Here is a 13,658-nt window from a genome sequence, read left to right on the forward strand (position 1 = left end):
TCGAACCGGCTAAGTCCAAAGCAGTAAGGATCAGCACATAGGCGGGATGATCAGCAAGGGCCGCGGGACGTTATGATCGGACAAGTTGTGTTCCAACAAAGCCCAAGTCTTCTGATAGCTTAAGGATCCTTGCCTTAGAGAAATTTCCAAAGGAAAAGTCCATGATCGGATCGAACAAGGTAGAGAGATCATCACCACAGTCGTTGGTACATGCGGTACGAGCCAGTCGAGCCAAAAGAGAGAAGTCTCGATCATTTTGTGAAACCTCATGATCCAAGTCAAGTCTGACATGATCTTTCTCAAGTCTGGCATGATCTTTCTCAAGTCTGGCATGATCTTTCTCAAGTCTGGCATGATCTTTCTCAAGTCTGGCATGATCTTTCTCAAGTCTGGCATGATCTTTCTCAAGTCTGGCATGATCTTTCTCAAGTCTGGCATGATCTTTCTCAAGTCTGGCATGATCTTTCTCAAGTCTGGCATGATCTTTCTCAAGTCTGGCATGATCTTTCTCAAGTCTGGCATGATCAAGGTCAAGTCTGGCATGATCCACGTCAAGTCTGGCTCGGCTGTTGGCTTTGGATTGTCGAGATGGCTGGGAAGGTCGCATACTGGTTCGGTCCGTTTGGTCTTCAGGACGTGGACTTGGTCGAAGCTTCATTCCGGATGTAAGTGGATCGAGACGGTACACTGCCCGATTGGTCTGTCTGATCTAATCGGAAGGATGAACCTCAACTGGGACGTCTGGAGCGTTCTGATCAGTCTGGTCCATGGACTGGGGCACATCAGACGGATCCACCATTTTACTATCCGGATCCGGATTCGGCCTCTCCGGATATCCGGATTTTCGGATCGGATTCGGATCGGATCACGGATCGAATCCGGATCTCGGATAAAAGTTCCAGGCCTAGTTACAACTACAACTTATCAATTTAACCGGTTCAGTCTAGCAACCCATGGTTTAGAAAGATTAGAACATGGTTTAGAAAAGATTAGAACCATCAATTGAAACGACACCGTTATGCTCCTCCTTCAAGATGGATAAACGCTTCCTCGTTCCCTCTCATACCTCCGCGACCTTCTCCGTCGTTCGTTTACTCTAAGAGCAACTTGTTCAGTGTCTACTCAGTTCTCGCCTCTTCGTGAAGCTGCTGGGAAAAGGAGGAAAAGTTCTGCTGTGTGCTTGTTTGGTGGGAAGGATAAGTCCAATGGTAGTGACGAGGTCAGATGCTTTTTCCTTTATAACTGAAGAGTGTTTTTTTTTTTTTTTTTTTGTATGTTTCCTACAACTTAAGGGGCAGAAACCTTTCTTGCTGCTGTGTCTGAAATGTTTTCTCAGTTTAGTTAGTTGTGTCAATTATCAGATATCACCATGGAAAGCAATAGAGAAAGCTATGGGGAAGAAATCTGTAGAAGATATGTTGCGGGAGCAGAAACCTTAGGCTTCATCTTTTTGGTAATTAGACACAAACATTGAAACTTGGAGTATCTTATATCTTGCTTTGATGGAATGTTTCTCTTTTCTTTGCAGTACACGTACATTATTAATGGAGAGGAGTTGATCAAGCTTGCAAGAGATTACTTTAGGTTTCTTATGGGAAAACCTAAGACTGTTCGGTTGACCCGAGCTTTAGATGGTTGGAATGAACTCGTGGAGATGATGTCTAAGCAAAGAGTGTGCGATGAGTACTGGCTAGGGAAGGCCATTATCAACACGCCCATCTGGTATGACAGCCAAGTCCTCAAGGCTTACTTATGGTCGACTCAAAGACTGATGAGCAGTTCGATTAAATCCTTCTTATATGAAGAGTTAGAGAGCTTGAAGAGATGTTTCGTAATCACAGTTGATCTTCGTATTCTAGGTTCAGTTTCAGCTTTGAAATCGAGTTCTTGATGTTTAGTCAATGTTGGTGCTTAGTTTATCAGACGTTTATTATTGGTTTAGATGGGTTAATTTAAAAAGCGCAGGCCAAAATCTGTATAATGACAAATCAAAATCTCTGAAATCTTTTCAAAATTCAATTTCTAGGCAACAAACTGCAAATCCAGTGAGAACACAATCAAAGTTTCTTGGGTTTAGTGGTGGTCGAGGTGCCTTGTTTCTTCTCTGCCTCTGTGGATTTCTTGCGGTCTTTCCTCTCCCTCTTCTTCAAAGCAGTCATGTGAGCCTTAAGAATGGTAGCATATGATGCTTGAAATCTCTGGTGATCCTTAGCCCCAACCTTGAAACAAACAAAGCATTGCAAGTTTGCAACTAGTCAGCTTCAACAGTTCAATGAAAACTTAAAGATCACAGACCAATTTCTAACAACTTAGGAAGGCTGATGGTTTACTCATGGCTAGTTAAACATTCGGGAAACAAATATGTTACGAGAATGTTGTCATCTTGAGATGAAAGAGTAGAACACATACCGAAGTAGAAATGGTTTTCTTAGCATCAGTAGCTCGAATAAGGCATCTGTACTCAATGGACTCTCCAGCAGAGCTCAGTTTCCTCTTCTGCAGCTTAGACTTCAAAGACGCTGACACAACAACAAGTAATAAATATTACATCATATAAGATTAATCTTCTAAACTATAACAAAGGTGGAGTTAAGAAAGGTTAAGTAGACAGGCAAACGTACATCGTTTCAAAGTAACCCACACAGAACCTTTCTCTTTGCTTTTCTCGAACATGCTCGTCAGTTCATTGAGGAACGGATCTAACTGTAGTAAAACCTAAACAAACAAAAAAAAAAACAAACAAGATTCTTCCATTGATCAATTAAGCGTCGTCAAGTGATGAATCAAATCACAGCAAACACCAGAGAAGAATAAACAGATCTCACAATAGTCTTAACAGCAATAGCTAAGACCACAACACACACACTGTGACTGATCGAATATTACCATTGCTAAAAACCTCAGATGAGTACTCTTTGCAGATCCTCAAGCACTGTAGAGACTTCTTCTCTCTCGAATCGCTGAGAAACCAAAACAAAAACATAATCGGAAATTGACTTTCAAACAATTTGCTCGAAACTTCGAAACTATTAAGATTATGATCGATTCGACGCTAAATAAATCGATAAAGTTTCCGGGTGATTACAAACCCTAGATCATCAAAGATTGTGACCAAATCTACACGTAGATCAACAGCACTAACCGCAGGAGATAGTATAATTCAATTTGCAAATCAGATTGAGCTACCACGTTCCATTAGCTGAAAAACCTACGAGATGTAAGCATCAACATATAAAGAAGAAACTGACCAGAGAGGGTAGAGAATCTGATGATCCGCTCTCCGAAACCCGCCGGGCGGAGAAAATTTATTCGGCGGTCGCTGGAAATAAAAGAAGACGAAATATATTTATTTATAAGACTAATGGGCCTTCTAAGCCCAACAAATTGCTAAACACTAGCTAGCAAGGTTTTAGCGATGCAAATGGGCTTATTGGATAATTTGAAAGATTTATTGCGAGGTGTGATCCATTTTCTGCCTTTAATTCTGTGTTTGTTAGGTGAACACAATATGCTACAACAAATTTGAGTTATCCTCTACTTTCTTTGATTAGCGTACTCGAAACATGCATATAGGCTTTAGATCAAAAAACTTGGTTATGTGCCTTACTGCTTTAGTGCTTTATCGGTTCGGGCTGGTGATCAGTTTTTTTTTTTTTTTTGCTATATTAGTTCAATATATATTATTTAGACTCGAATACGTTAGTGGTAGTGACAGACGTAGGGTTGGTTAGGTCTTAATGGGGCAAACATCTTATATATCAAAACAGAAGACTATCAATAATTAGATTTAAACAATAGATGATCCATTGGATTTATAGATAATATAAATTAAATATATATAATTTAATGTTATAATACTATACCTCCATATGTTAAATATTTAAATATTTATCGATGTTAACTTTTGAAATTATGAAGATTTATTTTTAAATTAAAAAAATCATATTATCTAACAATGATTAATCTTTACTATCTTAAACCAATGAATTTTTTTAAACTATATAGTTTATTTTAAAAATTAAACAAAAACTAAATGTTTAATTATTTACTCGATAATATAAATCTATGAAGCGGAAAGTTTAATTTTTTAAAAAACTTTCTAAATTTGTGAAATGTTACAATATCTTTGAATATGACAGTAAAATAATATTTTACTAATCTTTATATATATAGTTACGATTTTAATAATGAAATAATAGTCCGAAAATATATATATATAGAAGAAGATACAAATACATGTGAAAGTTTGAAACAATCTATTCAATGAAAAAAATATACCGTAAATTTATTATGTTTAAAAAATTATAAATAAATATATATTAGAATATATACCAATTTAGAATTCAAAACAAAATATTTATATAAAAATAAATGAAAACAAAAACTGCGCGGATGAAGATATAGTTAATTAATTAAATCACACACACGAGCAATGGTGGCAGCATACGAAGATGAGTTATAATGGGAAGGAATGTGACAAGAAGACTTGTCTTGTCACCTAGCTCAAGTGATTTAATATTCTTGCTTGAATTTGTTTATTTATCAAATTGTATATCATGCGTTTTTAACAAATTGTACTCACCCCATCTCAACATTGCCCGTATTCTTTCGATGAACGCCAAAACCAGCGACTGCGACATAAAATCACAGGTACAACAGAAGGAAATTTGACCGAACGGAAAATTAAAATGGTCGCTAGTAAATCGCCGGAAGTACAAAATATTGGAAGTTGACGCTGAAAAAATCAGTGTTCCTTTCACCCCTCGCAATCAACCGCAGCGTCAAGAAAAGCAGACTAGGGTTGTTTCATGAGTGTTGTGCTGGGATCTGTTTTGCCGTGATGATAATTTAAATTTTCAGTAGCTGCTGCTGGTTTTTACGTTCACCAGAAGAACATGGGTATTTAAAACAAATGTTCTCTCCTAATTAACAAGAAACGAGACTACAATATACTCCGGTTTAACTATTACAAAACATAAGAAACGTTTTAAAAAGATTGATTTAACCTAGGCAAGAGGTTCAGTGGTTACGGGTTCGTCGATGTCATGTAATCTAGCTAGGCATGGGCATAATATCCATAACTCGAAATCCGAACCGAACCCGAACCGAAAAACTCGATCTGTATCCGGTCTGAAATGTAAAAAATATCCGAATGGATCTTATAAGGTGGTACAAAACATATCCGAACTCGATGTGTTATTAATCGAACCCGAACAGATAACCCGAAAAACCGAAAAACCGAAAAATCCCAAAAGATATCCGAAGAAACCGATCCGAATGTCCAAAATAATATACAATATAATTATATGAAACATGAATATATACTTCAAATATTCAATTTCATATTTATTTTGATATGTTATCTAACAATAACTATTTAAAATTTAAATAACTATCTTAAATACTTAATTATATATAAATAAATATATACTCCACTTTTTTATGTTTTACTTTTAAATTTTAGATTTTATTTCGGGTATATCCGAACCGATCCGATATAACCCGAATCCGAATGATATATGATCATTTTATGGGTTCTATTATGTGATACAAAACCGATCCGAACCCGATGTGTTATATCTGAATCCGACCCGTACTTGTAAATTTACTAGAATGAGACCTATAAAGTGTTATAAAAGATAACCGAAATCCGAAAAACCCGATCCGAACGCCAATGGATACCCGAACCGATGCCTAAATCTAGCATTCGGTAAATAATGCACTAATGAAGGAAGACAAGAAAGTGAGGATCACGTACGAGATGGAAGTGCGTGTGATCATCATGAGACCAAAAAAAAAAAGAATCAACCTCGTCTATGAGAATTTCTTGAGATTCTGTTCTTATTTCGATACCAAACACAAATTCATATTTTTGTGTTGATAGTTGCAAAATGTCAAAAAGCTATGAATTGTATATGCACCAGATAAACAAATCAGAATCTTCCCACTAAATCTAATGCTTTGTTTTCTAATATTTTTAAGCTATATGCTTTTTCGGCGGTGACATAAACATATACGGTATACTTGAGAAATTTTATGATAATTATGGCATAGTTCTTCTTTCAGACCTGCTTTTGCATTTTTTTGGCCTATATGATATATTAGGTAGTTATATGACTAGTTTAGGATACAATTATGATGCTTTTATAAAAAAAACAGACAATTCATACCGACAATTTTTTTTTTGTTAACAAATAATATAATTATCTAAAACAGTTTAATTAATCAAACTGATGATAATCATCTAAAACAGTTTAATTAATCAAACTGATGGTACTGAATCAACAAAAACTGTAATTTAAAGAAAACTCCACTTGTTTTTATATTTCTATTTTTATTCAGGTTCAAGTTTTATTAGAAAAAATCTAGTTTTATATTTTATAATATGATTATTTCTAACTGGTAAACTTACTCACAACACAAATTGTTAATATGTATAGATAATTTGTGCCATTCTATCTTGTTCTATTTTTTACTTAAGAAACACTAATACATACCACATTCCACCAACTACGAAATTGGTAAAAGACCAACCACACAAAAAAACCATCGAAAATTCAATTTACCACTGAATATTCTTGTTCTTCTACCAATAGTTGTCACTGAATCAATTTTTTTTATTATTTTTGTTTGTGGCATAATATACTATCAAGTATCAAATAATCCGATAGAATCTACTAGTGTAACACAGTCCACAAGTTTTAATGTTACCGTTTGGTATACTACAATGAGGTAAAAGAAAACAAAAGTAGGCCAAGGTTGAGTGACAAGGTGACCAACTCTTTCTCTCTCTTCATGATGATGATTTTGAGCTGATAACTAAAGAAAAACAGAAAAGGTAGTAAGAGAAAATAGGAGAAAAGAAAAAGTTTCAAAATTTCATCCCATACCAACTAGACAGACCCAGATCCAAAGTTGCAGACTTTTCAACAATTTCAAAGTAGTTTTGCCCACAAAAAGGATTAGAAGAGTAATACTTTTCTTAAACACACCACACCACCCATTATGAAAAGAAAGTATATTTTTTTCTATGTTGTTAGTTGAGTGGAAACAGAGGATAGGCTCGGAGGAAAAGAAGGAAAATTAACAAAGGAGTGATTTTTTTCTTCTTCTCTGGCTGCTTCTCTCTCTCTCCCTCAAACATCTGGAAGAAGAGAAAGCTTACTCATAAATCTCTAGAATCAGAGGTAATTAATTCTTGTTTTCTTGGCCACTTTAATTTAATATTTATTTTCAGCTTTATGGTTTTCTTGGTTGTTTCAAAAGATCTGTCTTTTTTCTGTTGTTGTTGATGTCTTTACTCTGTTTCTCCTTGATCTCTCTCCTCTTGTCGGGATGAGAAGCACATGATTTTCGAGGTGAGAGAGAGCTCACTTGTGAGAGTTGTTTTGTTTTCAATTTTGTAATATTAAAATTTTAAGAGCTTTAACACTTGAAAGCTGTTGTCTCTGTCTCTGTCTATCCAACAAGCAAAATTATTGTGATGATTTAGTCTGTTCACCTAATTTGAAGATATAGTTGAGCTAAGATTTGTCATAAAAGTTAAAACTTCCTTTTCATTGGAAGCTCATCAACTTAAAACCTCTCTCTGTCTCTCTCTGTATCTGACATGAGTTCTTGGATCTTCTTTTTTTTTTTTTCTTTGTCTCCTTTAACAGCTGTTTCATTTGATTCATGCAGGTAAATGAGTTTTGCATCTGAAGCTTTATTTCATCCCAGGTGATACAAAAGCAATCATGCTTACAAAATCTTAGCCAACAATCTTTGTGAGAAAGAAACGCTTTTGATGAATCAGTTGGCAATTGTAGTGGTCTTAAGATTCTCCATGCATAGATCTTAGAAGTAACATAAAGGTTCATCCTTTTAAGGTGTGTGTGTGTGGCTACAACAAAGGTTGAGTTGTGTGTTTTTATTGTGACAGGTAAGGAAAGTAATGTTTGAGACAAATGGGGAAGAAAGGAAGCTGGTTTTCTGCAATCAAAAGGGTTTTTACTCCACATTCCAAAGAGAAGCTAGGCAATGTAATAAGCTGGTTACTGTTTACTGGATTTTATTTAGCAAGCAAGAATGTTATATTTAAAGAGTTTTTGATGATGAGATAAGATTTACTTTGGTAAACAGGAAGGAGAGAGAAAGAATGTAAAAGAGAAGAGGAAGAAAGGTTTTGGGAAGCTAAGGCGTGGAGAGCCTAGTAGCATTGAGAAGATCTTTGGCGAGGCTGAGAGAGACCACAATCTTTTCTTCAGGCCTTCTACTCCTCCTCCTGATCCTGACCGATCAAATCCACCCTCATACTCTCCTCCTCCTCCTCTCAGGCCTGCTTCTCCTCAGCTTCCTTCTCCAAAGCCTCATCCTCCTCCTAGAGCAGACCTTCCAAGATTGGATCCTCCAAGGCCTCCTGATCTATCAGCGTCCTCATCAGCCTCTGCCAGTGCTCCTCCTCCTCCTCTGAAGCCTGCTTCTACTCGAGTTCCTTCTCAGAGAATTAACCCTCCCATTGTTCCTTCTCCAAGACCAACTTCACCAAGAGTTGTCTCCCAACAAGCAGTCCCTCAAAAGCTGCCTTCTCCAAGAGCAGACTCACTGAGATTGAATAATCCAAGACCATCTTCACCAAAGCCTCCTTCTCCAAGAGCAGACTCACCACGGTTGAATACTCCTAGACCTCCTTCTCCAGGAGCAGAACCACCTACACTGGATGCACCAAGGCCCATAACGCCTAGGCCTCCTTCTCCCAGACCCGTTTCACCTAGGCCTGTGCAGCGAAGGGAGATTGTCCCTAGACCAGAACCAACTCTCTTGGTCCAACATGCTTCTGCAACAAAGATCCAAGCAGCTTTCAGAGCCTACATGGTACGTATCCACATTCTTTATTTACGTTTCAAGATTTGTCCCATGACACTAGCCTCCATACCCTAAGAAAATGTTGTTGTTTATTTGGATGCTATAGGCAAGGAGGAGTTTCAGAGCTCTCAAAGGACTAGTCAGGCTTCAAGGCGTGGTGAGAGGACACAGCGTGAAACGCCAGACAATAAACGCAATGAAGTACATGCAGCAACTGGTCCGTGTTCAGTCCCAGATTCAGTCACGCCGCATCAAAACGTTGGAAAACAAAGCGCAGGCTGAGAGAGACGAAGCTAAATGGGCTGCTGCATCAGACGCTGGTAATGGTAACTGGGACGACAGTGTGCTGACAAAAGAAGAAAGGGATGCAAGATCTCAGAGGAAGACCGATGCAGTCATCAAGAGGGAACGATCTATGGCCTATGCTTATTCCCACAAGGTAACAACAACACTCTCAGTCTTCAGGGCAGGCTTAACTTATATATTTATATTCAAATAAAGATTTAAAATAATATTTTAAATATTTTAAAATTTAATCAGTAATATTTTGTAACGAAAATAAAACTATATACATATCAAATAATTTTGGGCCCCTTTATTTATTATATTTTATAATTTTTTATATATAAAAATATGGATGCGGGCTTAGGCCTCCGGGTGATTGCACCGCTTGTCCCCCTAGTGAGCCGGCCCTGAGTCTTCTTTCCTCATTTGTGATGGCATCTAATCTTGTTTTTGTACAGTTGTGGAAGAACAGTCCCAAGTCTGCAGCTTCTACAGGTGGGCTCCCTCTATGGTGGAACTGGATGGACTGGCAGCTTCCTCTAGCTAGTCCTGCACCGAGCTACAGAGACTACAGGCTAACACCAACAAGACTGAGCCCAAGCCCTCTCTCTCACCATTTCAGGCATGACAGCAACTTCGACACTTCCACACCAAAATCGTCTAGGTCTACACTTCTCACCCCATCAAGACCCATCCGCACAGGCACATCAAGATACTCTAGAGGGAGAGGGCAAGATTCTCCTTTCACAGACAATGACAGCCTCACAAGCTGCCCTCCTTTCCCTAGCTACATGGCTCCAACGGTCTCCGCCAGGGCCAAGGTTAGACCAAGCAGCAATCCGAAGGAGAGAGTGATGGGTACACCGTCGTCGGTTAGTAGCGAGAGGAGGAGAATGTCTTATCCACCGACACAGCAAGGTATGGATACGTTTAGATGGAACAAAGGATCATTGGTCATGAGCAACAGCAGTGGCCAGAGAGGTGGTGGTGGTCCTAGTTCACCTGGAGGTGTGGTTCTTGAGAAGCACAAGACACTTAAATCAGTAGGGAATTTGAGTATTGGTTCTTCTACTGTCTCGATGGCAGATGGTAGGAAGCGGTTTAACAGATATGTGTGATTTCATTTTGATTGAAACTTTTTTTTTTGTATGTTACTTTGGCTTCATTTTGTGGGTTGTGTTGATTTTGAGTGATGTTGTAGTGTGGATTATGAATGTAACATAATAAAATGAAAAACAATGACAAAGGATTTGGTTTGACTAGCTCTTTGTTTGTCACATGATTTATGCAGGTTGTGGACACCACTGATTGGTTAGTTAAATTGATTTGACTTTTACAGTGGACCTGTTGCTCTCTGCTCTAACGTATCTGAAGTTCTCAAGAGTAGTTTATGTGCTTTCTATGCCTAAAGTCATTAGTTGACTTTTCATCTTGCTTCTCAAAGATAATTACTGGTTAATTAAATGGTTTCAGTCAAGGTTTCTGCTGACTCTCTCTTTGATATAAACCATCCCCTACACAACAGGCTAACTAAGATCAAACAATGACCATGTCTCACAAAATCCTCTCTCAGTTTATTTTTATCTTTGTTCTGTTTTGTTGTACGGACACCTCTCATGGAAAGCTGATTATGGAAGAATCAGCTGGTCACATGAATGGTTTCACGACTCTAACCAACACCAAGAAGAACTCTTATGGTCAAGCCTTCAACGACAAACCATTCCCTTTCAAGACTTCTGCAAACGGTTCACTGACTTCATTCTCTTTCACCTTCTTCTTTGCCATCGTCCCTGAGCATAAGAACAAAGGCTCTCACGGTATGGCCTTTGTGATCTCTCCAACTAGAGGCATCCCCGGTGCATCCCCTGATCAGTACCTTGGTATCTTCAACGCTACAAACAACGGAGAAAGCTCTAACCAGATCATTGCTGTTGAGCTTGATGTACATAAAGATGATGAGTTTGGTGACATTGATGATAACCATGTTGGTGTCAACATAAACGGCATGAAGTCCATCATATCTGCTCCTGCAGGTTACTATGATCAAAAGGGTGAGTTTAAAACCCTTTCTTTGATCAGTGGCAAGCTACTTCGAATCACTATTCTGTATAGTCATGAAGAGAGACGACTCAATGTTACCTTATCACCACCAGATGAGACATATCATCCCAAGCAGCCACTTCTTTCATTGAACCAAGACCTGTCCCCTTATCTTAAGGAGGATATGTACGTTGGCTTCACAGCCTCCACTGGATATATTGGAGCAATACATTACATGCTGATGTGGTATCAATATACTTTAATCATTGTTCCACAGCTGGATTTCGCTATACCGATCTTTCCTCCATATCCAAAGATAGAGTCTCAGGTGAAACGGATTGTTTTGGCAACCTCATTGACTTTGGCTCTCTTTGTTGCCTTTGCTGCATGAGCTTTACTTCTTTTCTTGTATAAGAGGCATAAAAAGGTCCTGGAGGTTCTTGAGGAATGGGAAATAGAATGTGGACCTCATAGGTTTGCTTACAGTGAACTATATAAAGCCACAAATGGTTTCAAACAAATTCTAGGTGAAGGAGGGTTTGGTAAGGTCTTTAAAGGCACACTTCCAGGTTCTGATGCAGAGATTGCAGTTAAACGGGTTTCTCGTGGTTCGAGTCAAGGGATGAGAGAGTTCTTGGCTGAGGTAACAACCATAGGTCGTCTTAGACACCCGAATCTAGTTAGGCTTCTTGGTTACTGCAGGTACAATGAAGAACTCTACTTAGTTTATGACTGTATGCCCAATGGAAGCCTTGACAAGTACCTGTACGGATCAGATCAAGAACAGCTCTCTTGGAGTCAGCGTTTCAAGATTATTAAAGACGTTGCTTCTGCGCTCTCCTACCCCCATCATGATTGGTTACAAGTTGTGGTTCATAGAGACATCAAGCCTGCGAATGTCTTACTTGATGACAATATGAATGCAAGTCTTGGAGATTTCGGATTGGCAAAGCTACATGAACGTGGACATGAAGCTCAGACCTCTAGAGTGGCTGGAACGTTCGGGTACATGGCACCAGATCTCGTGAGAACAGGGAGACCAACTACAGGAACAGATGTTTACGCCTTTGGTGTGTTTATGCTTGAAGTTTCTTGCGGTAGAAGAATGTATGAGCCACGAGCTGAGTCAGAACAGGCTGTTCTTCCTGACTGGGTGGTTAACCGCTGGGAAAGAGGTGACATCGAAGAGGCGGCTTGTGAAAGAATCAGACAAGATCATGATAAGGGAGAGCTAGAGCTTCTTCTGAAGCTAGGAGTGTTGTGTTCACACCAGGCTGAAGAGGTTAGGCCGGATATGTCTACGGTGGTTAAGATATTGGAAGGAGTCTCTGAGCTTCCTGATAATGTTCTTGATATTGTTAGAACCGAGAAGAAGGAGAAATGGTACGAGAATTTCAGCGAAGTGCTTGATTCCACGATGGAGTCTGCAAGTAACTTGAACGTTACGGAACCGATAGCTTCCTTGGAGCGGACAAAGTTGCTTCTCTAGTTGGTGGTATTGATAGTAAACAATCACAAGCAAACAATATGAAAAAATAAGTTATATGAATGATTGAAAATACTAGATTATGAGATAATTAAGGGAAATGATGGGATTACCTATGTAATAAGCTCTTGCAAGAGCAGTAGACTATGTTGTAGGTTTTGTTTTTAAATATCATTAGATTGTCTTCTTTAATTTACTCTATCAGTTTCTTTGTGTTTTAACTTATTTTGTTGGAGTATAAAGTTCACTGTAAAAAGCTTATTGATTCTGTGATCTTTCCTTCGTAAGTTTATGATTTGGATACCATGTTGTTAATGACTTGTTTCTGCAAATTATGTAGCTCTTTGTTTATTAATATCTGCAGGCCTTGTGACTAGGTCATGTCTTTCGTGTATCTCAAGTCATCAGTTGACTTCTCCGCTTATGAATGATATAAACCACAAAATGAACTAAAAAACAATACATTTTCCTTAACAGATGTCATAACTGTATGTAGGGTCGAATATTTCTACAAAATTTTGTTCTAGCTCTTTGTTTTTTCCATGATCTATGGAGGATGTGATCACCATGAACTGCTTGACTTATTAACTTAACATTATCTAACTCTCTCTCTTTTTAGTCTTTGCAGGTCTTGACTATTTCATATGCTTTTCAAATATACAAACTGCTTTAATTAAATTGGTTTTTAGGAACTGACTAGGGCTGTTCAATATGGTAAAACCGAACCGTACCGAATCGAACCGAAATAGACAATATGGTTTGGTTTTGGTATATACCATATAAACCGAATGAATATAATTTTATAAAAACCGTAGGATTTGGATATGGTTTGGTATATAACCGATTAAACCGAATAAACCGAACAAAACCGACTAAAAGTAGAAACATGTAAATATGTATCTATTTTATAACAATACATGAATATCTATTTGTTATATAAGTTAATTTGTGTTAATAACTATTACCATAATGTTATAGTAATAAAGAACAATTTGTAAAACAA

The 13,658-nt window shown here is 37.9% G+C and overlaps 4 protein-coding genes across 10 annotated transcripts; 3 read left to right on the forward strand and 1 right to left on the reverse strand.

Annotated features, from left to right (window-relative positions):
* Window positions 1-1,055: 1,055 nt before the first annotated feature.
* On the forward strand, window positions 1,056-1,941 carry LOC106339547. The gene is made up of 3 exons (XM_013778376.1): window positions 1,056-1,219; window positions 1,362-1,453; window positions 1,529-1,941. The coding sequence occupies exons 2-3, from the start codon at window positions 1,370-1,372 to the stop codon at window positions 1,889-1,891; spliced, it is 447 nt and encodes a 148-aa protein (XP_013633830.1). The 5' UTR covers window positions 1,056-1,219; window positions 1,362-1,369; the 3' UTR covers window positions 1,892-1,941.
* A 6-nt stretch (window positions 1,942-1,947) lies between these two features.
* Window positions 1,948-3,319, reverse strand: LOC106339548 (signal recognition particle 14 kDa protein). 2 transcript variants are annotated; one of them, XM_013778377.1, is made up of 5 exons: window positions 3,249-3,319; window positions 2,887-2,960; window positions 2,622-2,715; window positions 2,410-2,519; window positions 1,948-2,219 (listed from the first exon to the last, which is right to left on the reverse strand). In XM_013778377.1, exons 2-5 carry the CDS (start codon window positions 2,887-2,889, stop codon window positions 2,058-2,060), a joined length of 369 nt encoding a protein of 122 aa, XP_013633831.1. In that variant the 5' UTR covers window positions 2,890-2,960; window positions 3,249-3,319; the 3' UTR covers window positions 1,948-2,057. The 2 variants fall into 2 exon arrangements, with proteins under 2 accessions (XP_013633831.1, XP_013633832.1); XM_013778378.1 differs by lacking the exon at window positions 3,249-3,319 and adding an exon at window positions 3,143-3,221.
* Window positions 3,320-6,799: 3,480 nt separating this feature from the next.
* Window positions 6,800-10,388, forward strand: LOC106342264 (protein IQ-DOMAIN 14-like). 6 transcript variants are annotated; one of them, XM_013781137.1, is made up of 6 exons: window positions 6,800-7,187; window positions 7,681-7,853; window positions 7,922-8,021; window positions 8,122-8,853; window positions 8,951-9,283; window positions 9,588-10,388. In XM_013781137.1, the coding sequence occupies exons 3-6, from the start codon at window positions 7,947-7,949 to the stop codon at window positions 10,245-10,247; spliced, it is 1,800 nt and encodes a 599-aa protein (XP_013636591.1). In that variant the 5' UTR covers window positions 6,800-7,187; window positions 7,681-7,853; window positions 7,922-7,946; the 3' UTR covers window positions 10,248-10,388. The 6 variants fall into 6 exon arrangements, with proteins under 6 accessions (XP_013636591.1, XP_013636592.1, XP_013636590.1 ...); XM_013781138.1 differs by having other exon boundaries at window positions 7,681-7,842; XM_013781136.1 differs by having other exon boundaries at window positions 7,681-7,766.
* A 284-nt stretch (window positions 10,389-10,672) lies between these two features.
* Window positions 10,673-12,747, forward strand: LOC106340811 (probable L-type lectin-domain containing receptor kinase V.3). The gene is given in 1 exon segment (XM_013779645.1): window positions 10,673-12,747. A coding segment is annotated over 1 exon segment (1,986 nt). The 3' UTR covers window positions 12,659-12,747.
* The last annotated feature ends 911 nt before the right edge of the window (window positions 12,748-13,658 follow it).

This window comes from Brassica oleracea, chromosome C4 (assembly GCF_000695525.1).
Source record: "Brassica oleracea var. oleracea cultivar TO1000 chromosome C4, BOL, whole genome shotgun sequence".
Taxonomy (NCBI): domain Eukaryota; kingdom Viridiplantae; phylum Streptophyta; class Magnoliopsida; order Brassicales; family Brassicaceae; genus Brassica; species Brassica oleracea.

Coding starts and splice junctions, on each gene's coding strand:
- LOC106339547 (XM_013778376.1), top strand. CDS start 1,370: ATGGAAAGCAATAGAGAAAGCTATGGGGAAGAAATCTGTAGAAGATAT. Junction 1,454..1,528: donor CCTTAGGCTTCATCTTTTTG/GTAATTAGACAC, acceptor TTTTCTTTGCAG/TACACGTACATTATTAATGG.
- LOC106339548 (XM_013778377.1), bottom strand. Junction 2,520..2,621: donor GTGGGTTACTTTGAAACGAT/GTACGTTTGCCT, acceptor TTGTTGTGTCAG/CGTCTTTGAAGTCTAAGCTG. Junction 2,220..2,409: donor AGAAAACCATTTCTACTTCG/GTATGTGTTCTA, acceptor GTTTGTTTCAAG/GTTGGGGCTAAGGATCACCA.
- LOC106342264 (XM_013781137.1), top strand. CDS start 7,947: ATGGGGAAGAAAGGAAGCTGGTTTTCTGCAATCAAAAGGGTTTTTACT. Junction 8,022..8,121: donor CCAAAGAGAAGCTAGGCAAT/GTAATAAGCTGG, acceptor TTTGGTAAACAG/GAAGGAGAGAGAAAGAATGT. Junction 9,284..9,587: donor CCTATGCTTATTCCCACAAG/GTAACAACAACA, acceptor GTTTTTGTACAG/TTGTGGAAGAACAGTCCCAA.